This window comes from Lissotriton vulgaris, chromosome 4_1 (genome assembly GCF_964263255.1).
Source record: "Lissotriton vulgaris chromosome 4_1, aLisVul1.2, whole genome shotgun sequence".
Taxonomy (NCBI): domain Eukaryota; kingdom Metazoa; phylum Chordata; class Amphibia; order Caudata; family Salamandridae; genus Lissotriton; species Lissotriton vulgaris.
In genome coordinates this window covers 926,458,431-926,485,562 of record NC_141691.1, presented here as the reverse complement: position 1 = coordinate 926,485,562, position 27,132 = coordinate 926,458,431, and the positions used below count along the sequence as shown (strand labels likewise).

The window sequence follows — 27,132 nt, the reverse complement described above, 5'->3', positions numbered from 1 at the left end:
TGCCTATTTGCACATACTTAATTGTGACACTGTTCACACTGTTTTCTGCTCCCTCCTCGGACCGCACAGCAGATTGAACGCTGTGGCGGCTCGAACCGGGGTCAGCCGCCATCTTAGGGAGGTGCAGGGATCGCGGTCTAGGCTTTCAGACCCTCCCGCCCTCCCGGGGTATTTAAACGCTCGACTTGCACTGTCTGGTGATTGACACCAGCGTGTTGTTCTTCCTGAGGCGAAAAGCCGGGAAGCATTATTTTTGCACATCGGAATAGCGTGTTAAAAGTGTGACTTTATTTTTCAACTGTGTTCTCTATTTTTAAACTTTTAAAATTTGCCTATTTGCACATACTTAATTGTGACACTGTTCACACTGTTTTCTGCTCCCTCCTCGGACCGCACAGCAGATTGAACGCTGTGGCGGCTCGAACCGGGGTCAGCCGCCATCTTAGGGAGGTGCAGGGATCGCGGTCTAGGCTTTCAGACCCTCCCACCCTCCTCCTGTATAAATGTGCATCATTTCCCGTCCGCGCAGCGGGCGGGCGCAGCGGGCGCGCCGAAGGCGCGCCAAAGGCGTGCCCGTCTGCGCCCGTCCGCGCCCAACCGGGCCCCGGGGCCATAACCCCTGGTTCTTTTCCATCGGCTTCGCTTCCTTATTCCAGAAAACAATTACTTGACTTAAGATCTGTCAATACGCATATAACGCACTCTTTTGATCTGCTCGGTAATTTTCCTCTGCACTGCCCTGATTGTCCTTTCCTTTTGAATACTCCTGACTTATGTAAAAGTCAACAACACTCAGTTACCAATCTTTCTCCTCCTGGTTTTACCTTCATCAGCCATAACTGTCGCTCTCTACCCAAACATAAACGCAATCTCTTTGATTTGCTTACTGAGGAGGCGCCTGATGCACTATTCATTACTGAGTCTTGGCTCAATGATAATTCTGGCCCTGATATTGCCGAAGCACTGCCCAGTGACTATGCTATTGTCCGTTGTGACCGACCTGTAAGGACAGGTGGCGGTGTGGCAATAATTTTCAATAAAAAATACCAATGCCATGCTGATTCCATTACTTTGAGCAAATGTGAGGCTCTCCACTTCAAGCTCACTTTAAACCCCAATTTTACTATTACCGGACTTTTAATGTATTGTCCCCCTGGCACTACTAATTCCTGGTATACTCAATTCCTGGATTATATGGCTTCTGTGCTCGTATCTTCCAGTAACTTCTTCGTCATTGGGGATTTAAACTTACATTTGGACAACCCCAATGATAAGGCTGCTGATAGCTGCATCACTGATCTTGCTGCTATGAATTTAACTCTACATAACACGGGCCCCACCCACAGGGATGGACATCTTTTGGATCCTATTTTTTCAAACTCCTCATTTATAACAAGTTTTCCTGCCTTACCTGTCCCTTGGTCAGACCATTATCTAGTTAAATTCACGGTAGTTACCAATAAGATTCAGGCCACATCCAATTCCTCTTTCAATCTTAAAAGGAGAATCTGGAAGAATTTGGATATTACAGCTCTCAACTTAAAACTGCTTGATCTTTTGCCTAAATATCAACTCAACTTACACAATATGAACTTAGCTGCTAATTCGGTGAACTCCTGGCTCTCTGATGCTATAAATATTTGTCTTCCTCTTACAGACAAAAAAAATGTTGTCCATAATTCTCCCGCCCCATGGTTTAATGAAAATCTTCGCCTTCATAAAGCCCAATGTAAGAGACTAGAACGGGCTTGGAGGAAAGATTACTCTACTGCTGCCGGGCTTACGTATAAAGCCGAATTGAAGCTATACCACAAGGCCTGTGCTCACACCAGAGCCACCTATGCCACAAATTTGATTACAGAAGCCATGAATAAATCTAATGTTTTATTTAAAGTGGTAAAAGACCTTGCCGGCTCTCAGACAGTCGCTATATCCCCTCCTCTTTCGAGTAAGAAATGCGATGAACTTGCTCAGTATTTTACGTCTAAAATCGACATAATCTATAGAGATATTAAATCTCTCGAGGAATCTACTGACTGCCCTGGGCCATCCCCTATTACCACTGTTCCTCCCTTGGCCTCTCTGCAGACCTGGCCTGATCTTGTACCTGCCACTCTTTTAGAAATTTTAAACAATATCAAATCTGGCTCACCCATGGATCCCGTACCTATTTCGGTTCTACGCCAGCTTGAATCCTCCCAACTTGAAGTGATCTGCTCTTTGCTTAATGCTTCCCTTGCTTCTGCCACGGTCCCCCATTGCTGGAAGCATGCAATGGTTACTCCGCTCCTCAAGAAACCCACTGCAGATCCTAATGTCGCTGCCAATTTCCGGCCTATTTCATTGTTGCCAGCTTTTTCAAAAATTTTGGAAAAACACATTCATCTACATCTCTCACGTTTTGTCACCTCTAACAATCTTCTTCACTCATCCCAATCTGGCTTTCGCCAAGGCTTTTCTACAGAAACCACCCTATTAGGTGTCACTGAGAACATTCGCCAATTATTGGATCAGGGTCAAACAGCTGCACTGATTTTGCTTGATCTCAGTGCAGCTTTCGATACTGTCTCCCACAGTATTCTTCTCGATAGCCTTGCCTCCTTTGGCATTTGTGACAAAGCCTTACTCTGGTTTTCGTCCTTTCTTTCTGATAGGACTTTTCAAATCTTTTCTAATACTTCCACTTCGAACATCCACTATTCCCCTCACGGTGTTCCCCAAGGTTCTATCCTTAGCCCTCTCCTCTTTAATCTGTATGTCGTTCCGTTAGCCCATGTTGCACAGCTTTCTGGTCTTAATCTTTTCACTTATGCTGATGATTCTCAGATTGTTTTTTCTTTATCTCAAGCTGATCCTTCTTCACCTTCCTCTTTGCAATCCGGTCTCAGCGACATCTCCCGTTGGATGAGCCGTAATTTTCTAAAACTTAATAGTGAAAAGACGGAGGTGCTTGTCTTCGGTAACAAGCCTGACCTTTGGAGTCCGAGACACTGGCCATCAACCATGGGCGTTCTACCTACTCCATCTGAACGTGCTAGGAACCTCGGGGTTCTCATTGACAGGGATCTGTCGATGAAAGACCAAGTCAATAAAGTCTCAGCCACCTGTTTTACTATTCTTAGATGGCTGAGAAAGATCTTCTGGATTCTGCCATCTGACACCCGGAGATCTGTTGTGACGGCCTTGGTGACCTCTAGATTGGATTACAGTAATGTGCTCTATCTGGGGGTTACCAAGGCGGTCTTGCGTCGTCTCCAATTGGTCCAGAATGCTGCTGCCCGACTCCTGTGTGGATGTCGGAAATATGATCCTATCACGAAACGAATTAAGCAACTTCATTGGCTTAATATCGAAAATCGTGTAAAATTTAAGGCACTATGCTTTATGCATAAGATTAAAATTGATGTTGCTCCCACCTATCTTCGAGCACTCGTCAAGCCTTATCTACCCATCCGCTCACTCCGTTCTTCTTCCCAACATTTGTTCTGTGTACCTAGATTCAGACTTTCTAGAATGGGAGGCCATTCCTTTACTGTACTGGGACCCAAATTGTGGAACTCTCTTCCCATGGACTTACGAATGGAGCAGTGCCATCTCCGTTTTCGAAGAGCCTTAAAGACCTGGCTATTTGCCCAATAATTCTTCTCTTCAGGATCAACTATGTGCTTACTGTTAATCAGCGCCGGGAAACCCTTATGGGTAGCTGTCGCGCTCTATAAGATTAATAATAAATAAATAAAATAAAATTCTTACTTTATTGTGGTAGCGCTTGCAACACAATTTTAAATGTCAGTGTTAACATTTCAAAGCACATTAAAGCCAGAACTATTAGCTTTGCCTATGATTATTGTCTCATGGATCCTTGCTCTATTACTGCTTAATACAAAAACAGCATCTGAAAACCATTAAACATAGACTTTATAGAAATAGGCACTACTGTTACCTAATAAATGTTTGCATAGTTATTTTCGCTTTTCATGTGTTCCCAAGAAGGCAGAGATAGGAAGGCAGCAACCGGTTATAGATTGCTTTTGCAAAGTAACGCCTTATCGCAAAAGAAAGCAAATGCTATATTCTGATTGTGTACCTTTGGATGATCGACACCAATCGCAGATTATTATCTCAACAGGATAGCAATTATATGTGCTGGGGTGGGCTACCAGCAAAGGTCTGTGAACATGTACAAATTCAACAGTTTCTGGTTCTTTATTAAGCATTTGAAGGTAGTGTCAACCCCCTGAACAAGCTTGCAAATACAATCCTGGATAGCAGTAAGTGCCTTTTCAGGGTGTGAATGGAGAGATATCACCCTCATAATTGATGGGCAGGCAGGGAATGGCGTACTGACCGTGAAAATACTTGATAAATGTTAATATGACGTACTGTTAAGTATGTTATGTAACTATTTTTGGGGATAGAAAACTAGTTCAAATTCACATAAGCACTCCAGGAATTCTTTGTAAATTTCTTAAAGACCAGAACCATTCAGAGTAACAGTAAAGGAGTCAAATCCAACTTTTGTTCTGACACATCTGTGAACTAGTTCCTACATTCAAGGATCGACTAGACAACAACGCCCACAACAGCAAGGAACTTTTCAACATCGTCAAGGAATTTGCCAATCCCTCGGCCAACTCCAACGACATCACCCCCTCTCAAGCCCTCTGCGACTCCCTAGCCTCTTTCTTCCACAACAAGATTGCAGACATCCACAACAGCTTCGACAACCATCCCGGAGACCAACCCACCCAACCATCTGCTGAACATTCTCCCCCCGTGAACACCCTTAACGACTGGAACCCAATCTCCACTGAGGACACAATCCGCCTGATGAACTCCATCCACTCAGGATCCCCCACAGACCCATGTCCTCACCACATCTTCAACAAAGCAGACTCCATCATAGCACCGCACCTCCGAGACGTCATCAACAGCTCCCTCAACTCCGCCACCTTCCCGGAAGACTGGAAACACGCCGAACTCACCGCCCTCCTGAAGAAACCCACAGCGGACCCCACCGAACTCAAAAATTACCGCCCCATCTCGCTCCTTCCATTCCCGGCCAAAGTCATCGAGAAAGCTGTCAACAACCAGCTCGCCGCCTTCCTCGAAGCCAACAAATCCCTCGACTCCTCACAATCTGGCTTCCGAGCAAAACACAGCACTGAGACCGCCCTCATCGCAGCAACAGACGACATTCGAACTTTACTGGACAATGGAGACACAGTCGCCCTCATCCTCCTCGACCTCTCGGCAGCATTCGACACAGTCTGCCACAGCACCCTTTTACAACGCCTCAATAACATCGGAATCCAAGGAAAAGCACTTGAATGGATCACCTCATTCCTCACAGGAAGAACTCAGAAAGTCCGCCTCCCACCATTCAAGTCCGAAGCCACCGAAGTCATCTGTGGAGTACCTCAAGGTTCCTCACTCAGCCCCACCCTCTTCAACGTATACATGAGCCCCCTCGCGACCATCGCCCACCAACACAACCTCAACATCATCTCTTACGCGGATGACACTCAACTCATCCTCTCTCTCACCAATGACCCCAGCACCGCCAAAACTAACCTACACGAAGGAATGAAAGAAGTTGCCGAATGGATGAAACAAAGCCGTCTGAAACTGAACTCAGACAAAACAGAAGTCCTCATCCTAGGTACTTCCCCCTCTGCATGGGACGACTCATGGTGGCCGGAAGCCCTCGGAAAGGCACCCACCCCGACAGACCACGCACGAAACTTGGGCATCATCCTGGACTCCTCACTCTCAATGAATAAACAAGTCAGCGCCGTATCCTCTTCCTGCTTCAACATTCTTCGCATGCTGAGAAAAACATTTCGCTGGATCCCCACCGAAACAAGGAAAACGGTCACCCATGCTCTGGTCACGAGCCGACTGGACTACGGAAACACACTCTACGCAGGCACTACCGCGAAACTCCAGAAGAAACTCCAACGAATCCAAAACGCCTCAGCCAGGATCATATTAGACATCCCACGCAACGAACACATCTCCGGTCACCTTAAAGACCTCCACTGGCTACCCGTCAATAAGAGGATCACTTTCCGACTGCTAACCCACGCACACAAATCACTCTACGACATCGGACCAGAATGCCTCAACTCACGACTGTCCTTCTACACCCCGTCCCGCCAACTACGTTCCTCCAGCCTAGCCCTCGCCACTGTACCTCGCATCAACAAGACCACCATGGGAGGCAGATCCTTCTCATACCTGGCCGCTAAAACTTGGAACTCACTCCCCGCTTACCTTCGCCTTACCCAGAACCACCTAGCATTCAGAAAGCAACTTAAAACGTGGATATTTGACAAATAATCCTCCTCTCCCCTCTAAGCGCCTTGGGACCCTCTGGGTATGTAGTGCGCTATATAAATTCTCTGACTTGACTTGACTTGACATGTTTGTAGAACATATTCGCATCATACCAAAGCAGTGACCAAGAAGATATAGTTGCCAATAGATCAGAGGTCTACTATGACCAAGCAACACATCATTGTTGTAGCTATTTGTACAGCTCTGGCCCACACTTCTGATGTCTATTTGCATGTGGAATGCAAGCAGTTACATGCTTCTGAAGTTTAAACATGCTATTGATTTCTAACTAGGTAACTGAATTTACAGAACTGAAAAGTAACTTACCACCACAAGCACCTTGTCCATTAGCCAGGGTAAAACCTGTTGACTGTTTTCCTTTGTTGTCAAGCACAGACACATCTAACCATTTCAAGAGTGGATTGGATTCAATTGCCAGAAAGCCCTCCTCATCCAGCGAGTCCTATAACATAGTTAATGCGTTATAATCTGTATACTTTTAAAGGTTACATGTAATGCAGCTGATAAGCAGCTAGATCCCTTGATACATAACTAAACTGATTATGAGACATTTTGGAAACAAGCAAATAAACATGCACTAACCACATGGTAAAGAGACATGAGAATTAATATGTGAGAGAACTTAGTTTCTGCATCTTTAAAGCATGCATATAAATTGTAGGATAGATGGAATCACATACATTAATATAGGTTCATTATTTACCCAGTTTTAGTTATAAATACAATGTGTATTATAAAGTTAATGTGATGTACTTAGGTGTTATAAGATTTCTAACCATTGTTATCAAAATAATGATGGGTGTGAAGAATTAATTAACTCTAACATGATTTAGATGTATTTACGTGTGATATTGAAGGTTTTCTTCTGAATTCCATCATTAGAAAGGTGAAAATGTGCACCTATAGTGACTAGAAAATAAGTTGTGCTGCATAGTCATATTAAGTACAACTGTTTTGAAACCTTTAGATTATGATCTTTATATATGTCCTAATGTAAATCATTCGAAACAATATGAATATTTTATGATTTGAAATTATTTTACACATTAGTACTTTGAAAATGCAGTAATGTGCCATACCTAATACCTACATGTGATCCCTGAAATTCAGCAAATAACAATACTCTGAATGTTTATAAGCTGAAAAAGTATTAAAATACTTTTTTCCTTTTATGAAACGTATATTTCAAATGTTTTATATTTTATACATTTGTAATTGATTTTCTTGTAGGCCTGCTTTATTTCTTATACTATGCTGCCTTACAATAGTGTGAAAGGTTCATAAACTTACAATTTGAAGAGGGTTTGTGCCTTATTAGAGGAGTTTTCACTAGCTTACAAGGACTATCTGCTACAATGTTAACTCTTTGGGAACATTTTCTCTGCGAAGCTGTCCTCTTGAACTTGTTCACATGCCTACTGCTAAAGGATCATTGCTTGGAAGTTCACAAGTGCCGGATGATCTGGCAAAGTATGTGCTTTGCACCACCCTTTTTTTTAATAAGTCTTCTTTATGTCTCACGACAATCATCCTACATGAACAGACCAATGTACTGAGTGGTCTGACATGATGAGGTGGCCCAGGAGGTTTCACCATCCGAAGTAGAAGAATAGATTATTCATTGACTTGGAGAAAAACCAGGGATTCAATTTGATTTTGAGGTGGATGACATTGCTGATTGTGGCAGATCACATTTTACTTTCCTGATTAGACACTGCTTTTGGGAACATTGCAGATTTCACTTGCTTTCCTTTTGTACTGACCCATAGGCAGTGTTCGCTATTCATGGACTCTATTTCAATGGACACTGCCTATGAGCTTTTATGGCTCATGTCCTTGCTGAACTTTCCAAAGATTATGTCACCTTATGACAACCCTTATGACAACCCTAAGCTAATTAAATAAACTAACATTCCTTAGATCATAGATGTTCATTAAATGATGCAATACCTTTAAAACCTTTGATACAAATTTTACTTTAACTAAATCTTAGGCTATCAGTTTGTCATGACTCGCCTCCTAAAGGTTGATTGTGCATTCCAATTTATTGATTAACGAAAGGGAAGAATCAATATAGGCAGATCTGAAATCATCAGGCACTAATGCTATTATTTTTTTATAAATTTCCTAAGAAGATTTGGACAAGCAGTTGTAATTCTTTATTATATTGTGTTGAGAGTCATATACATGAACGTAATTGTTAATTTGTTAGTCAGTTATCCAATTCCTGATCCTCGTTGGAAATCCACATGTTAGATCTCTCATTTTCAACCCCTCAGTGGCACAATACAAGATACATTTGAGGATCAAGTGAGTGTCAAAAGAAATTACATTCATGATGAGAGTAGAGAAACAAAATTGAGGCCCAAAAGAAATTCCGCTGCAACACATGTAATGGTAACAAACTAAATCAAGCTCTATATTTACTTGTGCTATTACTCAGAATAACTGAGGCATATGAGAACAATTTTACTATGACTTGATGGGCCTTAACCTGCAACAGTTGTCCAGCCTCCTCTCTAACCTGGTTAGGTAAATGTACATGTTTATTTGCTTTGGGGGTAATTTCTGCTTTCCCTTCTAATTTTATAAGATTTCTTTAAATGACACAATCATATCTGTGCTGCCAAGTTTCTGTATTTTTCCTATACAATACACCAAGAACTTATATTCAACACAATGCCTGGTATGCCTCTTGGAGGAAATTAGTTACCAGTTACTATATAACTGTTTTCAATGCATTTTGTTCGCATGACAGGCCATGAAGGAAAGCTCTTGAGGGTTTGTGTATGTTTGGGGATTTACCAAATCCCACAAATGTGAACGCTAATTCTGAACAACACCTCATAAAATTACAGAAAGATAAGGTTATCTAAAATCGTCTAGCTCTAAGGGTAGACTAAATTCATGAAGATAAGCAAGAAGATAATCATTACGTCAACTATCACATTTAGTTCCAGTAAGAAATAATATGCACACGTCATTCCACCATGAGAAGTGTAGGTTTTCTTCTGGGACCTACATCTACAACTGAATAATCCATCAATGCTTGAACCCACACAAAGCCATCAAAAACTCCTCACATATTATTGGTGAAGTCGCTGATCCAATATAACACATCAAGTAAGCTGTAGACATCACTTCTACTAAACCTTTTCCAGACTCTACTAAGGCTAAGTACGGATATTAGTGGGTACACTAGTAGTCGATTTTCCTATTTTTGTGGTTTTCACTCACTTGCAATTTTTTGGCGGAAATAGGTGTGAAACTCAGGCCGAACCTGTAAAGCTACGCATTTATGAAAAGTAGAAAATATGTTCATGCTGGGACTGGAGGGTAAAAAGAAAGTTGAGAGAAGATGTGCATTCATTAGTAAGAACGTCACCGAAGGCCTTATGCCTTGGTAGGGTTTAATCTGTTCAACTTTCAATCAATCAATCAATCAAAGCATTTGTATAGCGCGCTACTCACCCGGAGGGTCTCAAGGCGCTTGGGGTAGGGGTGTCCTCTGCTGTTCGAACAGCCAGGTCTTGAGTTGCTTCCTGAAGGAGAGGTGGTCTTGGGTCAGGCGGAGGTGGATGGGGAGGGAGTTCCACGTCTTGGCAGCCAGGTAGGAGAAGGATCTTCCTCCCGTTGTGGCTCTTCAGATGCGGGGAACGGCGGCGAGGGCGTGGTTGGTCGATCGTAGCTGGCGGGTCGGAGTGTAGAAGGTCAGACGGTCGTTGAGGTATCTGGGGCCTTGGTTGTGGAGAGCTTTGTGTGCGTGGGTGAGGAGTCGGAACGTGATTCTCTTGCTGACGGGGAGCCAGTGCAGGTCTCTCAGGTGTCCGGCGATGTGGCTGTGTCGGGGGATGTCCAGGATGAGTCGTGCTGAGGCGTTCTGGATGCGCTGGAGTCTTTTCTGAAGTTTGACTGTGGTTCCGGCGTAGAGGGAGTTGCCGTAGTCCAGTCGGCTGGTGACGAGGGCCTGGGTGACCGTCTTCCTGGTTTCAGTGGGGATCCACCGGAAGATCTTGCGTAGCATGCGTAGGATGTTGAAGCATGACGAGGAGACGGCGTTGACTTGTCTGGTCATCGAGAGGGAGGAATCCAGGATGAAGCCCAGGTTGCGTGCGTGGTCCGTTGGTTTGGGTGCGCTGCCTAGGGCAGGGGGCCACCAGGAGTCGTCCCAGGCGGAGGCTGATGATCCCAGGATGAGGACTTCTGTCTTATCTGAGTTCAGTTTCAGGCGGCTGTTCATCATCCACTCAGCTACGTCTTTCATCCCTTCGTGTAAGTTGGTTCTGGCGGTTGCGGGGTAGTTGGTGAGGGAGAGGATCAGCTGGATGTCGTCGGCGTAGGAGATGATGTTGAGGTTGTGTTGGCGTGCGATGGCCGCGAGGGGGCTCATGTAGATGTTGAACAGCGTGGGGCTGAGTGATGATCCTTGTGGTACTTCGTGATGACTTCGGTGGCCTCGGATCTGAACGGGGGGAGGCAGACTCTCTGGGTTCTTCCGGCGAGGAAGGAGATGATCCACTCCAGTGCCTTTTCCTGGATTCCGACGTTGTTCAGGCGCTGCACTAGGGTGCGGTGGCAGACCGTGTCGAACGCTGCGGAGAGGTCCAGGAGGGTGAGGGCCGCTGTTTCCCCGTTGTCGAGCAGGGCTCGGATGTCGTCGGTGGCTGCGATGAGGGCGGTCTCGGTGCTTTGGTTGGCCTGGAAGCCGGACTGCGAGTGGTCGAGGGATCCATTTGTCTCCAGGAAGGCGGCCAGCTGTCTGTTGACGGTCTTCTCTATGACTTTAACAGGAAAAGAAAGGAGCGAGATGGGGCGGTAGTTTTTGAGGTCGGTGGGGTCCGCTGATGGATTCTTCAGTAGGGCGCTGAGTTCGGCGTGCTTCTAGCTCTCTGGAAAGGTGGCGGTGTCGAAGGAGGTGTAGATGATGTCCCGGAGGTGGGGTATGATGACGGAGTCGGCTTGTTGAAGACGTGGTGAGGGCAGGGGTCGGTTGGTGATCCAGAGTGGATGGAGTTCATCGTGCGGATGGTGTCTTCGGTGTTGACCGGGGTCCAGGCACGGATGGTGGTGGTGGGGGGCATTGGTACGGTCGTAGGGTGCGTCGGCTGTGTGCTGAAACTGTTGTGTATGTCTGCGATCTTGCTGTGGAAGAACGAGGCGAGCGAGTTGCAGAGGTCTTGCGAGGGAGAGATGTCGTTGTTTCCGGCGCTGGGGTTCGAGAGCTCTTTGACGATGTTGAAGAGTTCTTTGCTGTTGTGGGCGTTGTTGTCCAGTCGTTCCTTGAATGCGGTTTTCTTGGTGGTGTGGATCAGCTGGTGGTGTTTTCGGGTGGCGTGCTTGAGGGTGGTCATGTTGTCTGTAGTCGGGTCTCTGCGCCAGGCTTTCTCGAGGGCCCGGCAGTTCTTCTTGGAGCTCTTGATTTCGTCGGTGAACCAGGATGCTTTCTTGCTGCCGGGTCTGACGGGGGGGTCTTCAGTGGAGCGAGGTCGTCTGCGCAGTTGGTGATCCACCTTGTGAGGTTGTTGGTGGCTTGGTTGGGGTTCATTGAGCTGGCGGGAGGGTTCTGGCTCAGGGATGTGGTGAGTTGGTCGGTGGTGATCTTGTTCCAGCTTCTGCGGGGAACCTGTTGCGGGCGGTGGTGAGTGGTGGTCCTACTGAAGCTGAAGTGGACGCAGCTGTGGTCTGTCCAGTGGAGTTCGGTGGTGTGGATGAAGGAGATGTCCTTGCTGGAGGAGAAGACGGGGTCAAGTGTGTGGCCGGTGTAGTGGGTGGGGGTGGTCACCAGTTGCTTGAGTCCAAGGTTGGCGAGGTTGTCCAGTAGGGTGGTGGTGTTGTGGTCGTTGTTGTTCTCTAGGTGGAAGTTGAGGTCTCCAAGGAGGATGTAGTCAGCGGAGGGGAGGGCGTGCAGGCTGATGAAGTCGGCGATGTCTTCGCTGAATTGTGTGCGTGGTCCCGGGGGTCTTTATATGAGGGTGCCTCTGAGGGTGGTCTTGGGTCGGTGTGTATCTGGAAGTGCAGGTGTTCGGCGGTTGTGAGGGTGTCGCCGGAGTTGGTTGTGATGCGGATGGTGTTCTTGTGGAGGATGGCGATGCCTCCTCGGGTCTGGTTGACGCGGTCCCTCCGGGTGATCTTGCATCCGTCCTGGATGGCGATGGCGATGTTGGGGAGCTGAGGAGGCGTTCATCCATGTTTCCGTGAGGAAGGCGAAGTCTGGTGATGTGGAGTCGAGGAGGTTCCAGAGTTCGACGGTGTATTTGTGGACGGATCGTGTGTTGAGCAGGATGCACTTCAGGTGGTTGCTGCTGGTGCTCGGCTTGGCGGGTGCGGTGCAGGTCCGGATGCAGGAGAACTTGCAGGATTGGCAGGTGAAGGGTCCGTGGGTGCGTCCTGGGGTGGCTTTAAACTTTAAGTAAGGATGTGAATATTATAAACTTAGTGAAAACATTAGGTAAAAATGAAGGATTTACTCTTCACATAACTTTATCTTTAGAGATGGCTATCGAAGTGGGACACAGACAATGGTTGAAGTAAGAAGTAAGCCTTTATCAGAAGGACATAATGAAGCGCACCTGGATGACAAATACCCTTCTATGGTGCCAACCCTAAGCCATTTTCTGCCAGGCCAACCACATACTGAAGAGTATCCACAATTGCTGTTTACAAAAGAAAAACATCCTTTTATTGTACCATTTTGCAAATGCACACTATCTACTGAAGCATGTCAACAATCTCCTTGTCATCAACAGAATATGCATAGCCTTGGGAAGTCCGAAGTAACAGGGAAGCATTAGCCTCTCAAGTCAGTGTCCAACCATGTAAAGATGTAGGTAAGAAAGTCCACTACTGGGGGGCGGAGCTTGCTCGCGACCAAGATGGCCGCTTGAGCGCGTAGCTCCTACACATCGCAACACTATCTGTCAGATTATTGCTCCCTGAGGCGTGAAGTAGGGGCCGCGGTTACGGAGTCGGTAACCGGAGCCGGTGGGGAGTGGAGTGCTGTCGCTCCGACCTCTGGGCGACACTGTACGGCGGAGTGCGCTGCGGCATTCTGCAGCACGGATAACTGGGGTTCTATCCCCGGGATCTAGTCACTGCCGCGGCCGCCCTCCCACCAACATCGTCGCGGCTGTGCGCGGCGCCCTGTGGCCGTTGAGGAGATGGCCCCCCCACCCAACTGAATTGGCTCTCCCGCTCCTCCCATGCTAGGGGCGTAACACAGGCCCCCGCAGCCCACGCGCTGCGGGGGTGCCCCTAGCTCTAAGGGGCTGACCTACGGGATGTCTGGAGGCAGCGTTTCCCTGACAAATGGGGATTCACCCACTATTCGGCTGTCCATGGCCTGCACACACGTATCGATGACTGGCTAGCTTCCAGACAGTTGTACTATCAGGTGCGTGCTTGCGAGGTGCTTGCACGTACGTACTCAGACCACGCCCCGGTTTTGGTTGTAATCGCCACTCCCATGAGGAGAATTCCTCCTCACACCTGGCAGTTGTCTCCATTCTCACTTCTGGACGAGGTATTCAGGGCTGAACTCGCAGATGCAATTGAGACATACTTTGATAAAAGCGTGGGCTCGGTGGAGAGCTTCCAGGTAGTGTGGGAGGCGTTCAAAGTTTATATCCGAGGGATCACGATATCCAAGCACTCAGGAGTTCTTAAAGGGCTGCGTAAAAGACTGATTGACTTAGAGGCCTCACTGACTAACCTAGAGACGCGGCTGCAACTCGGTGCTGATAATGAGGTGAGGGCAGAATTCAAGACCCAAGAATTCCAGGAGACGGCCGATGCTGAAATTAAACATCTCTGCAAATATGCCACGGCGAGGGCGAAAGACCAGACAGGGTGCTTGCGCAGCTGCTGCGCAACCGCCGCAACCAATCCGGGGTTACAGTTCTGAATTCAACAGAAGGTGAGGCGCTAATGGATGACCATGTGACCATGCCATAGCAGAGAGGTTACGGCAATTTTACTCTTCGTTGTACTCGTCGCGTGGTACTAGCTCGGAGGCTGGAATATTAGACTATTTGTCTCATATTAAGCTACCATGCCTGACTGACACACATCTCGAGTTTCTGATGCGGCCCATAGAACGTGAGGAAATTCTTCTTGCGCATCCGCTATGAGAGCGGGCAGTGCCCCCGGATTTGATGGTTTAACTGTGGCTTTTTACAAGGCGTTCCTGGATCTCTTACTACCACATCTGACTACTCTATTTGAAGACATGTACGTGTCTGGCACGATGCCGCCCTCTATGAGAGAGGCGGTAATTGTCACTATTTTAAAACCGGGGAAGCCTCCTGAGGAATGCTCGTCATATTGTCCCCTTTCCCTACTCAATGCTGATACGAAGATCTTTGCAAAGATTTTGGCCAACTGACTGGTGCTTCTGGTTCCTCTCCTAGAAGCGCCGGAACAGGCGGGGTTTGTCCCGGGACGTAACATCACTTATAATTTATTTACGGTGTTTGGGGCATTGCAACACACCATCCGAGAGTCGCTCACGGTGGCGGTATTTCTCGACTTGAAGAAGGCATTTGACTCTGTTGAATGGCTCTTCATGCGGCAGGTACTGGAGCGTATGGCCTTGGGACCGGTCTTTTTGCAATTTTTGGCAGTAATCTATTGCTCGCCTTTTGCCAGAATTAAGATAGGGGATTTGGTAACGGAACCGATATACATTTTACCGTGGCACGAGACAAGGCTGCCCGCTATCCCTGATTATCTATGCACTCGTAGCCGAGCCCTTGGCCTGTGCGTTGCGTGAGTACCACAGACATAAAGGCATTTGCATTCCAGGAAATAATCTCATTGTCTTGGCCTATGCTGATGATACGCTTCTGTATGTGAGGGAGCCTGAACGACATCTCTCCTCAGTACTGCAGGAGGTGGTACTTTTTGGAGGACTCGCGGGACTGCAGGTCAATTGGTCCAAATCCCTCGTATTCCCCCTCACGCCGTCTACGTCACAAGTTGACCTGAACTACCCACTACAATGGACAATGGACTCAGTTAGGTACCTTGGAATCCAAATACACTCTGACTCGGAGAAAGTCTTCAGAGACAATTATGGTGTATTAGTGGGTAAACTGGAAGACGATATAGACTGCTGGATTCGCTTACCTTTGATGCTGCAAGGTAGAATTTCAATTAAAAAAATAGTAACTATCCCCCGTCTTCTGTTCCTTTTCACGTACATCTCGATGGTCCTCCCTGGTATATTCTTTAAGAAACTCACGACTCTGATGGTCAAGTTGGCTTGGGCGGGTAAACAGCCAAGGGTCAAATGGCAAATTCTTACCTTACCCTGCCACATGGGGGGTTGGGGGTGCAGGACATTGATCTTTATTATAGAGCCACGCAACGCGCTCACGCTCATCTCTGGATACATGGCTCTCTAGATATCCCCCATCTGCAAATTGAGTGGGAGGTAGCCGCCCGAGCCCGCTGCCCATGATATCCGAACACCGGCTGCCTGAATGGGCTCACTGACGACTAGAAGGAGCCTTCAGAAGCCGGGCCCCAGACTAAAGGCTCAGCTTCGCTGCCAAAATGATGCTTAGTGCGCAGCCTCAGACTTGGTGACCCTGCCGCATTGGAGCTGACCCGACGATTTTCTCTCCCACAACTGGGCATCTTTGACAGAAGCTTTCTGCATTGTTGGGGTTGTTTCCGGGGCCCACGTCTGCACAGCTTGAGGACACGCTTACCTTGACGTCCTGCTGTCGGCATGGGTCCATGGCTGCCTTTCACAGCTCAGCACGCCCTGTTGTGGGCGAGCGAGCACCTCCCCCCCCAGGGAGAAGATTGCTGCGTCTCCCTGCCTCAGTGCCCCACACTCCGTTCTCCTCCCTGGAGGGTGACTACTGACTGGGCCTACCGGCAGCTGCACCTGGGCCCTCAGGCTGAGAGGTATGTGCCTGGCCCCCTGCGACCTGCAATCCAAGCCACAAGCGATATCCTCGGCTCGGAGCAGTGCCTGCATCCCCCTGCTGTGCTGCCCCTCCCTGACTACCACCTAGCCGCTAGATGCCCCATGGGAGGTAGACCCTTGAGAGGCTTACACTGTGGCCTCAGCGTTCAGTGGGGCACCCATGGAGGAACTGATGTGTAAGGGGGCCACACTTGTGACTCTGTTATTGGGCCCTGCCAGTTTGCGGTTGTGGTGGACTGAATTGGAGCCTGTAGGACCCCTGCGGTCTTGCCACAGTCTTCTGTGCCCTCTTCCTTGCCTCACAGAAGGGGTGCATACTCTCAGTCTGCCACCTACTCACATTCGCCACTGGCCTGACACCCATTTGTAACCAACCCTCACGCAGAGGTACTGCTACGGTCCTGGACTGGGGATTTGTAGTCTCCACCTCTGCTATGGCGGCGCTCCCTCTGACCCTCCGCCACCGGCCTAGATCCCTGATCACATCATCTCTGGAGGAGATACAGATGCTTGGGTAACTGACTGCCTGCGGGGGACTGGTAGCCGTATTGCGATCTTTGGCGCACATTCCACCCATTGGACTCACTCACAACACAGCCATGACCTCAGAACATCACCCTAAAAAAGATGCTATGTTAAAGGACAAGTTTACCAAACAACTGGGAAAAAGGCACATCAGGTAAGGCAGGCACCTCCTGCTGTTCCTATCATGGAGGGACAAGTTGCTGGTGGATCCCAATGGGAGGACACTTTAGCGACAAGAGCTTAGGTTTGAGACCCTCAGTGAGGGCATCACAGCCATTAAGCAAGACATAGCAGCCGACATAAGCTGGGTCAGAGAGTGGATTCCTTGGAGCAGACCACCAATTCGCACTCAGAGGAACTATTGTGAGGAACGTCTGGAGCAGAGGGACAAAAATATGGATCTCTAATACCAATTGGAAAACCTCGAAAACAGATTGAAGAGAACTAACATCCATATAAAAGGGGTTCCCCTACAGGCAGCCCCTGACAAGCTGTAAGACTATGTTATTCGCTTGTTTGACAGGTGGCCCCAGCACTGGCTGAATAAGATATTGTCTTTGATCGTACCCATAGAGCTGGACGCCCAGCACGCTCTTCAGTTAAACCACAATATATATTCACCTGTTACCACTACTATAGGCAGAACGAAACCATCATGTCCGCGGTGCGGTGCAGAAATGCAATTAACTTTGAAGGCACAAAAGTCTGCCTCTGTCAAGATCTCTCCCCGATAACCCTGCGCAGCGGACCCTCAAGCCTCTGACTGACCTCCTCTGCACAAAAGTAATCAGATACAAAAGGGGACATCCTTTCCAGCTTCAGTTTGTATGGAACAACAAAACAAAGAGCATCCGCAATGTTGAAGAAGTACGATCACTACTGGATATGGACTCCCTCCTAGGAGAGTCCTTCCTCTCCACTAGATATATGCTGATCTAACCATCCGAGGAAAAAGAAGGTGCACAAACCCTTAGAGACTTAAAGCCGTAAGGGAAGACGACATTGCTTCGCCAACTGAAACACCAGGACAGTGCCTCAGAGCCAGACAGTGCACACTGACAGTGTGGCCAATGGCCATCTTCCTACTCCCGGGCCGGCAGATGTCAGGATCCTCTCTCTACGGCACTCCAAGCCCTTTTGGTTTGTAGCTGTTGGCTCGGGGATCACACGCATTGTCTGCTGCTACTTAGCGACGCAGCTCCATGACGACGATACACTTGAAGCTAGCCTGGCTGATGAGGGCTGTTACCCTGAAACTGGTTCCAGGATGCTAGTTTCCGGTCCAGGGAAGACCTAGTGTAGAGACCTCAATAAGACGTAGAAACAGGAAACAGAGAGTAGTTGTAGGCAGGAACAAGTATTTAATCAAGACAGAGAAGAAATGCATGCAGCTCCAGTAAAGGTACATCAAGAATGACACAAGATTCACCAGTTACAGTTGCCCAGCACCCAAACATTCCAATTACATATATAACATTCCAATTAAAGGAACATGCCATTACTACACATCCTCCTTCTTAACAAAAGAAACAAAAAGAACATGCCATTACTACACCTAGCTTGCCGTTCGGGCTGGACTGTTCCCATAAAGAACACGGTCAAGCCTGATTTGCATATGCTGGGTCTGATCTGGGGTGGCGAAGTGAGCTAAATAATTATGATGGATTCAACCCAGATCTGTGACTGGGGGTGAGTGCCTGAAAAAGTTTCAGCGCTCCGTCCATCATCTCCTTGTGTTCGCTTTGTTCGCCTTAAGTTGGCAGAGTATGCCCAGACGTTGGTCCCTTGCTCACTTTGCCACCGGATGCAAGCTAGCCTGGCTATGGGTGTTACCTGAAAGCCAGTCCTAGGATACTTGTTTCAGCTCCAGGTAAGACCTGGCTTGGCAGTTCAGGCTGGATTGTTCCCATGAGGAACAGGGTCAAGCCTGATTTTCAAATGGCTGGGTCTGAACTGGAGTGGTGAAGTGTGCTAAAGAATGTTGATGGATTCAACCCAGATCTTTGACTGGGGGGAGTGCCGGAAAAGTTTCAGTGCTCCGTCCATTATCTCCTTGTGTTTGGGTAAGCCCTGTCTTGGACCCCTTGTTTACTTTGCCACTGGATTCAAGCTAGCCTGGCTGATGAGGGGTTTTACCCTGAAACTGGTCCCAGGATGCTTGTTTACGGACCAGGGAAGAACTGGCTTGGCAGCTCGGGCTTCACTGTCCCCAAAAGGAGCAAGGTCAAGCTCGATTTGCATATGGCTTGGTCCGAACTGGGGTGGCGAAGTGAGCTAAAGAACGATTATGGGTTCAACCCAGATCTGAAAAGTTTAGCGCTCCTTGCGTTTACACTGGAACCTAACTAAAATTGTGGCCAACGACATGGACCCTCCAATTTTTGGTGGTTATGTAACCACGCCCTCTACACAGCTGAAGTGATGGACACAGGGAACATTGATTCCTACCTGTCACAAGTCCCTCTGACCTGCCTCCCACTGGGAGACGCCTCCGCCTTGGATAAGGTCATTACCCCCCACCCCCCGGGTCCTAATGGCTGTACATCGCCTCTAACCAGGTAAGGCTCCTGGGCAAGACGGGTGACAGCTCAGACTTTTATAAGACATTTGGGGCATTGCTAGCTCCCATACCCACTGGTACACTGTCGAACCCCATGCAACTTGAAGTGATTATAGTAATCCTGAAGCCAGATAAGGGCCCTGGGTAATGCTCCTCCTACCTCCTTACTCAATGTGGATGCCAAGGTTTTCACAGGCATATTGGCACATTTTCGTGCGCCCTATATGTAAGGTCTAGTGGACCAGACTGGCTTCATTACCGAAAGAGAGTGTAGTGACAACACAAAGCGTGTTTGCCACATGTTGGACAAGATGCAGCGGTCCTGTATCCTGACCCTCTTGGTCTCTATAGATGCAGAGAAGGCCTTTGATCGGGTCTACTGGCCATATCTTCGCTTGGTGCTGACTCATATTGGCCTTGGCCCACTTTTCTGTCAGTGAGGGTTAATGGGCAGACATTCCAGTCCTTTAGCGTTCCTAGGGGCACCCGCCAGGTCTGCCCCCTGTCTCCCTCATTGATTGCCCTATATATGGAGCCCTTTGCAGAAAGGATACAGTATACAAATATAGTGCCTCCTAATCCACTATGGTCCACTATCCCCTTGCGGTTCCAAATAGGGCCATGATTGACTCTCTATTGATTGTGTGTATATCTGCAATTAGGATTGTACTTAGTTACTCTCTATCGATACACTCTTGCATAGCGAATTTTCACATTGGTTCTTATCTCCCCTGTTGTTTTGATCTCCGGAAATGTTGGTCATCCAAAAGCGTTTAGGCTCCATATATCTGCCTTTTCTTCTAGTAATCATTCTGGCCACTTCTATTTCATAGTTTAATTTACCCCCTTTTACAGACAAAGCATTAGCACATTGTGGTCTGTTTTATTAAAGATTGCGTACATCTGTATAACTGAAGGTTTTGCGTCTCTGTCCATTATGTTTTTTTTACAAACCCATTGGGCACATTTGCGATGGGGGCGTGGGCTGGCAACATGGCAGGCAGGACGTGCGCTCCCGAGCTCCCACCAGGCCGGGTGACGTCTCCCCTGTATCTTACACAATCCTACCCAAAAAGGCAAAATTTGCTACGACATCGATGAAGCATATAACACCCTAGCTGCTTCTGGTGCCAGTTCTCATGCAGTTGGATTAATTACAGGAGATTCCGTGGTGGCGGCCTACCTGGGGCTGCGGTCTCCGAGTAGACCTTAAGGTGCAGAGCGGAAGCGGCCTGCATGAGATTCGGGTTTAAGTCTGGGAGATTTCGGACCCTGCCAGGCCCTTGTTGCAGTAGCCGTTGGTCAGGAGGCCTTGTTGGGCACAACAGAGAGCACAAGCGGAGGTGGGAACAGATGAGGAGTGAGGGCAGCTGCCGCACAGGGCTGACGCTCCTTTATCTGGTGGCCTTAGTGACTGGGTGGGGGCTGTATTTGCTGGGGACCTGGTTCGTCCTAGCGGCCCTCTTGGGGGAGACGTCGCACGGAGGCCGGTAAATATACCTGCCCTGACAACATTGACGGAGCGCCTCGTAGTCCCTGGGCGGCAGCAGAGGACTGAGGTCCCAGAAGGCAGATGGCAGAGCTCGAGAGATGCATGGCGTGAACTGGCTGGCCTACTCTCATCAGGAATCGGAGTTTCTCACCGCGTGGCGCCTTCCCCTGTGGTCCTGGTGGCCCCCTGATCTCTTCACCATAATTAGAGGGGTGCACCCCACAGTCAAAATATCGATTCCAAATTATCGACCAACATTAATATTGAGTTAAAAATATCGAAGGTGAAGAATATCGAGGTCAAGAATATCGTTGGACAGAATATAGACCCTAAGGTAAGTAATATCGATTTTTTTTATATCGATGTAAGTAATATCGAAGTTAGTAGTATCGATATCAATTATATCGATGTTACTAATTTGGATGTTACTAATATCGATATTTGTTTGTTGTTTTGTATTTTATTATGTATTTTATATGTATGTGTTATATGTTTTTTGCTAAGTTTTTTATTTGTTTTAAATTATATGTGTACTATTTTTTATATATTAAAAATGTTATATTTAATGTAATTTTATGTATTAGTACTGGAACAGGTTCATAGGGGAATAGGGTGGGAAGTCATTTAATTATAGTAAATTAACTATTAATTTTTAGTAATTGTAAATTAATTTTAATTCATTTTTGCGTTTAAGTTCTGTAGCGGGTTGTGGGTTTATAGGGGAATTGGGTGGGAAGTGATTTAATTGTAATTAAGTAATTATTTAATTGTAATTGATATTGATAATTATTTTAGTTATAATTAAATAAGAATTGGTAATTCATTATTTTAATTGCAAATTAATTTCTTTAATTGGTAATTAGGGTTTGTTATTGCTAATTACATTTTTAATTGACAAATAATTTTTGTAATTGGTAATTAAGGTTTGTAATTGGTAATTACATTTTTTAATTGGTAATTACATTTTTTAATTGGTAATTATTTTTTTTAAATTGGTAATTGATATTTTTAATTGTTAATTACTTTTCATTAATTGGAAATTCATTTTATTAATTGGTAAATCATTTTTCATTACAAAATAAATTTTGTTCACCATTTTTTAATTGTTAATCAATTTTTAATTATTAATATGTTTTTTGTTTTGAAAAATATTTTAGTGTCAATACTTATTATTTGGTAATTTATATTTATTAAATAATATTTATTGGTATTTATTGTTAATTTATTGTTAATGAATTATTCAATTGTAATTATGTTTTTAGTAATTATTAATGGGTATTTGCAAATGATGTAGAGTTATTTAAAAATAAAATTCTTAATTATTTTATTTACAACAATTATTTATAAGTATGTTATATTTAACTTCTACACTATCCAATGCTTTCCCTACTGTTGCACTCTCTGGAGTTGGTATAGTAATTTTTAGCCCTACGCTATCCGACGCTTTCCCTACTGTTGCACTCTCTGGAGTTGGAAAAATAATTTTTACCCCTACGCTATCCAACGCTTTCCCTACTGTTGCACTCTCTGGAGTTGGAATAGTCATTTTTACCCCTACGCTATCCAACGTTTTCCCTACTGTTGCACTCTCTGGAGCGGGAATAGTAATTTTTACCTACGCTATCCAACACTGGAATAGCAATTTTCACCCCTACGCTATCCAACGTTTTCCCTACTGTTGCACTCTCTGGAGTTGGAATAGTAATTTTTACCCCTATGCTATCCAACGCTTTCCCTACTGTTACACCCTATGGAGTTGGAATAGTAATTTTTACCCCTACGCTATCCAACGTTTTCCCTACTGTTGAACTCTCTGGAGTGGGAATAGTAAGTTTTACCCCTACGCTATCCAACGGTTTCCCTACTGTTGCACTCTCTGGAGTTGGAATAGTAATTTTTACCCCTACGCTATCCAACGTTTTCTCTACTGTTGCACTCTCTGTAGTTGGAATAGTAATTTTTACCCCTACGCTATCCATCGTTTTCTCTACTGCTGCACTCTCTGGAGTGGCAATAGTAATTTTTACCCCTATGCTATTAACATTTTCCCTACTGTTGCACTCTCTGGAGTGGGAATAGTAATTTCTACCCCTACGCTATTAACGCTTTCCCTACTGTTGCACTCTCTGGAGTTGGAATAGTAATTTTTACCCCTACGCTATCCAATGTTTTCCCTACTGTTGCACTCACTGAGTGGGAATAGTAATGTTTACCAACTCGCTATCCAACACTTTCCCGACTGTTGTACTCTCTGGAGTTGGAATAGTAATTTTTTTACCCCTACGCTATCCAACGTTTTCTCTACTGTTGCACTCTCTGGAGTTGGAATAGTAATTTTTACCCCTACTCTATCCAACGCTTTCCCTACTGTTGCACTCTCTGGAGTTGGAATAGTAATTTTTACCTCTACGCTTACACAACGGTTTCTCTAGTTCAAGTTCAAGTTCAAAAGACCTTTATTCGAATTTGATAAAATTCATAAAAGTACCGAACACAGCAAAAACACACATGTACATGTAATACAAAACAATTATATAAATAACATTCCATGATAACAAAGTAATTCATACAGTGATTGAGCAGTGAATTTCATTATCTTATAAAAATTTTTTACAATAGTATCATTATGACTGGATTCTGATTTCAGGGACTTTCCATTGTCTTACGTGCACGTATGGCTAGTCTTAAAAAAGTGCTAGTGCGAAAGGTCAGTTCATCAGTGTCCAGGGTAAGCAGCAACATATAAGATTCCTGAAGTGTGAGAGGTCTATGTTTTCTAAAATATGGGGTTAAAAGCCATTTGATATATCTCACATAAAATTTACAGAAAAATAGAAAGTGCAAATCATCTTGAGTGCTTATACCATCACAAGGGCAAGGGGTAAGGTCTGTACTATGTCGGTACCCCAAAGGAAAAGACAGCAAAAATTTCACAGTTCCAGCCCTTAAACGGAATAATAAAGATCGCTCCCAGTTTGACATGGGGAGTGAAAGGTAGGGCGGCATAATTTGCATACAGAGACCATTTCCAATGTATTTCTTGACCCTTGATTTCTGAGATTCTCTTCCTATGCGCTCATTGCGATAAAGTGCATAAAGTGCTTTTTGAACCTCGAATTTATCCTTTGGTTCGATTGCTGTTGGGTCAGTGAACAAAATACCTCTACCAATTTCATTAAGTGATTTAAGAACTTCTTTGAACCAGGGAATCTGCATGCCATTTTCACAATTTAGGCAGTCCTTAATAATGTTTTGTGTAAGGACAGCAGCATCATTCCTCCAGATTCTAATCCAGAAGAGAACTGGTCTTGCTTTGATAAAATCTCTTATAAAGGGGAGGTTAAGTTCATTATGGCAGATAAAATCAGAAGAGGAAATCGGTGCACCCAGCACTTTTCTACAGAAACGATTTTCCTCTCTTTGGATACTAATGCTACTATCCGATCCCCAAACTTCAGCTCCATACGTAGCGACAGGAGAACACTGTAATTTAAAAATCTTAACAATAGCCTTTGTGGCGCCGATTTTCTTTGGGCGGGGGAGACTCAGAACAGAATTGTTGGCTTTCGAGAACTTGCTCGTGGCGTGGGCCACATGCCCACTCCACGAGCTGTTCGCAGCGAAAACCAACCCCAGATAAGGAAACTTATGAACAGATTCTAGTTTATCTGTTCCAATTCGAATTGTGCTGAGTTTCCTTTTGCCCGGCCCGCAGGACATGATAAAAGACTTTTTAAAATTAACTTTCAGGTCCAGTCCCTCCATAAAATTTACAAAACTATGTACAAGCAGACGTAGGGCGTTAGGTGTACGTGCCATAAGGACAGCGTTGTCTGCATATAAAAGCACAGGTAAGGGATTGCCTAGAATTATTGGGACATCAGGGGTGGCTTTCTTTAGACAGTTGGACAGGCCGTTGATGTAAATGATAAACAGCAGGGGTGCTAGAACGCGCCCCTGTCTCACCCCCCTCCCTATCTCAATGGGTCCCGATACCTCTCCGCCCATCCCGATACGTACCCGTGCTTTCAGGTCAGTATGGAGATAGGCTAAAAATCTAACGAGAGTGGCATCAAGGCCATTGGACAAGAGAATTAACCAAAGCTTAGATCTGTTCACAAGATCAAATGCGGATGAGAGATCCATAAAAGCTAGGTAGGCAGGGGATGAGCGGGCAATGCAATATTTGTCGATTATCAATTTTAGATTTAGACATTGCTCCACTGTTCCTACCCCGCTCCTGAACCCCATCTGACAAGGATCTAAAAAGTCAGTATCAGACGCCCATTCCAATACCCTATTATAAATTATACGTCCTAGTATTTTTAAAGTGTTATCCAGAAGGGAAATGGGACGATAATTTGCTGGTTCTGATCTGTCTCCCTTTTTGTAAATGGGAACGATGATACTAGTAGCCCAGGTGACAGGCATGGCTACTTGTGGGAGACTGTTAAAGATGTTAAGGAGTATTGGTGACCATAGCTCGGTGTTGTGTTTAATATTATCGATAGGGAAGCCGTCTGGTCCGGGCGCCTTGTTACCTAGGCTCTCTTTTATGGCTTTCCTGACTTCTTGGTACAAAATCTGTAAACCTTCTGTTTGGCCTGTATTAGGGAAAAGATGCTCGTCAGAGGGGGCAGCATAAATTTTAGAAAAATGGGTCTCCCAAGCTGCACTTGTTATATTGCAGCTGATTTGTGTAAGCTCTTTGCCCATTTCCCTCGTTCTCCTGACAGCCGACCAAAATGGGCCACTGCCACCCAGGTTGGCACTAATGACCAGCTTATCCCAGTGTTCGGAGAGCAAGTTTGCCTTCCTTTCCGATATTTTATCTTTGTAGTTTTTCCTGGCAGCTCGAACTACATCTTTACACCTGGGTTTGGCAGAGAGGGCCTTTCTTAAATCTCTGTTGGCCACGGAGCAAGATGAATCAAACCACCGTGGCTCTTTGCGTTCATTAGGGAGTGGGACTGACAGGAGGGTTTTTATATTTGAGTATAAAGCTTCAAAGTCTACGATCAATTTTTCGTTATTTGTACTTGGGGAAGAGAGAGATTTCAACAAATCGGGATGTGTCTCCTGAACAGTATCTATGATGGCCCCACAATCAATTCCCCTCCATTTTAGGCGAAGGCCATCAATTGAAGGTGTAATATCCCTTGCCCCATTTAGATTCATAAAAATTGGACTGGGTACAAAATTAAAAATAGCTAACAATGGATTGTGATCACTGAAAGACGTTTGCACCACAGAAGTTTTAGTTAAACAATCTGTTAGCAGTGGTGATGTAAATATGTAATCGATAATTGAACCGTTATCCCTGCCCTTAAACGTGGGGGCATAAGGAAAATTCATATCATACCCTACACTCATTACATCAACAAGATCAAAATCAGAAAGTATTCTAATCAGTTCCAAACCCCTGCGGTCATTACAATAATCAAGGTTAGTAGATCCATAGTTCTCTATAAGTTTCACATTAAAATCACCCCCTAGTCTTAGTATCTACTGATAAGGAACAATCAATCATGTTTAGAACCTTAGATAATGCAACAAAGTTTTTGTTCGGTACACCATAAAAATCATTGTTGTAAAAATTAATTAAATAAATCGTGGTCTTTGATTTCAGTTTGTATTCCAGAATTTGAATATTGGGATTGGCAAGGTTATCTAGCTTCAGATCTCTAATTGTACCGCCTGCCAGAATTCTAATCCCCATAAAAAGACCACCCACTGCTCGACCGAGGCTAGGTTTTGCTGATGTCAAGCTAAAGCAGTGGTAGCCTTCAATGTACAGATTATCAACAGCCCAAGTTTCTTGAAACATAAGTATGTCCGCATCGTTAATTAGTTCAATCCATGCAGGGTCCGAGAGCTTAGATTCTAAACCTGCAACGTTCCAGCTTAGAATTGATAAGCCATGTTTGGTTCCATGTTTAGCAAGTCTATTCCCAGTATTCCCATTATCATGGTGAGGTAGTTCATTGGAAATGGCCAGAATACTGTCAGACAATATAGTTTCTGTAAAAGCAGTTTGGACCTGGTACAATACAGCTGGAGTTATGAGACCCTCTGAGTTACAAGCTTTTACATCGTTGCACATTTCTTTGTTGGGCGATATACTCAGTCAGTCCTGTTCGTCTAGAGAAGATAAGTAATCGAACCGATTGTAAGTGGGGATGTTATACATTGGCCTAATTTCAGTCATCGGTGCAACTGGAACGGGTTAGAGATTGGGTAAGGCCTATCTCTGTAATTGCT

The 27,132-nt window shown here is 45.7% G+C and overlaps 1 protein-coding gene across 2 annotated transcripts in view; it reads right to left on the bottom strand.

Moving 5' to 3' along the window:
• Nucleotides 1-27,132, bottom strand: part of LOC147722733 (NFX1-type zinc finger-containing protein 1-like) — a 1,249,199-nt gene that overhangs the window by 602,138 nt on the left and 619,929 nt on the right. For both annotated transcript variants that reach the window (XM_086965207.1, XM_086965208.1), the window contains one exon: nucleotides 6,667-6,802. In XM_086965207.1, the coding sequence (XP_086821333.1) occupies nucleotides 6,667-6,802 (136 nt within the window). The remainder of the gene's footprint in view (nucleotides 1-6,666; nucleotides 6,803-27,132) is intronic.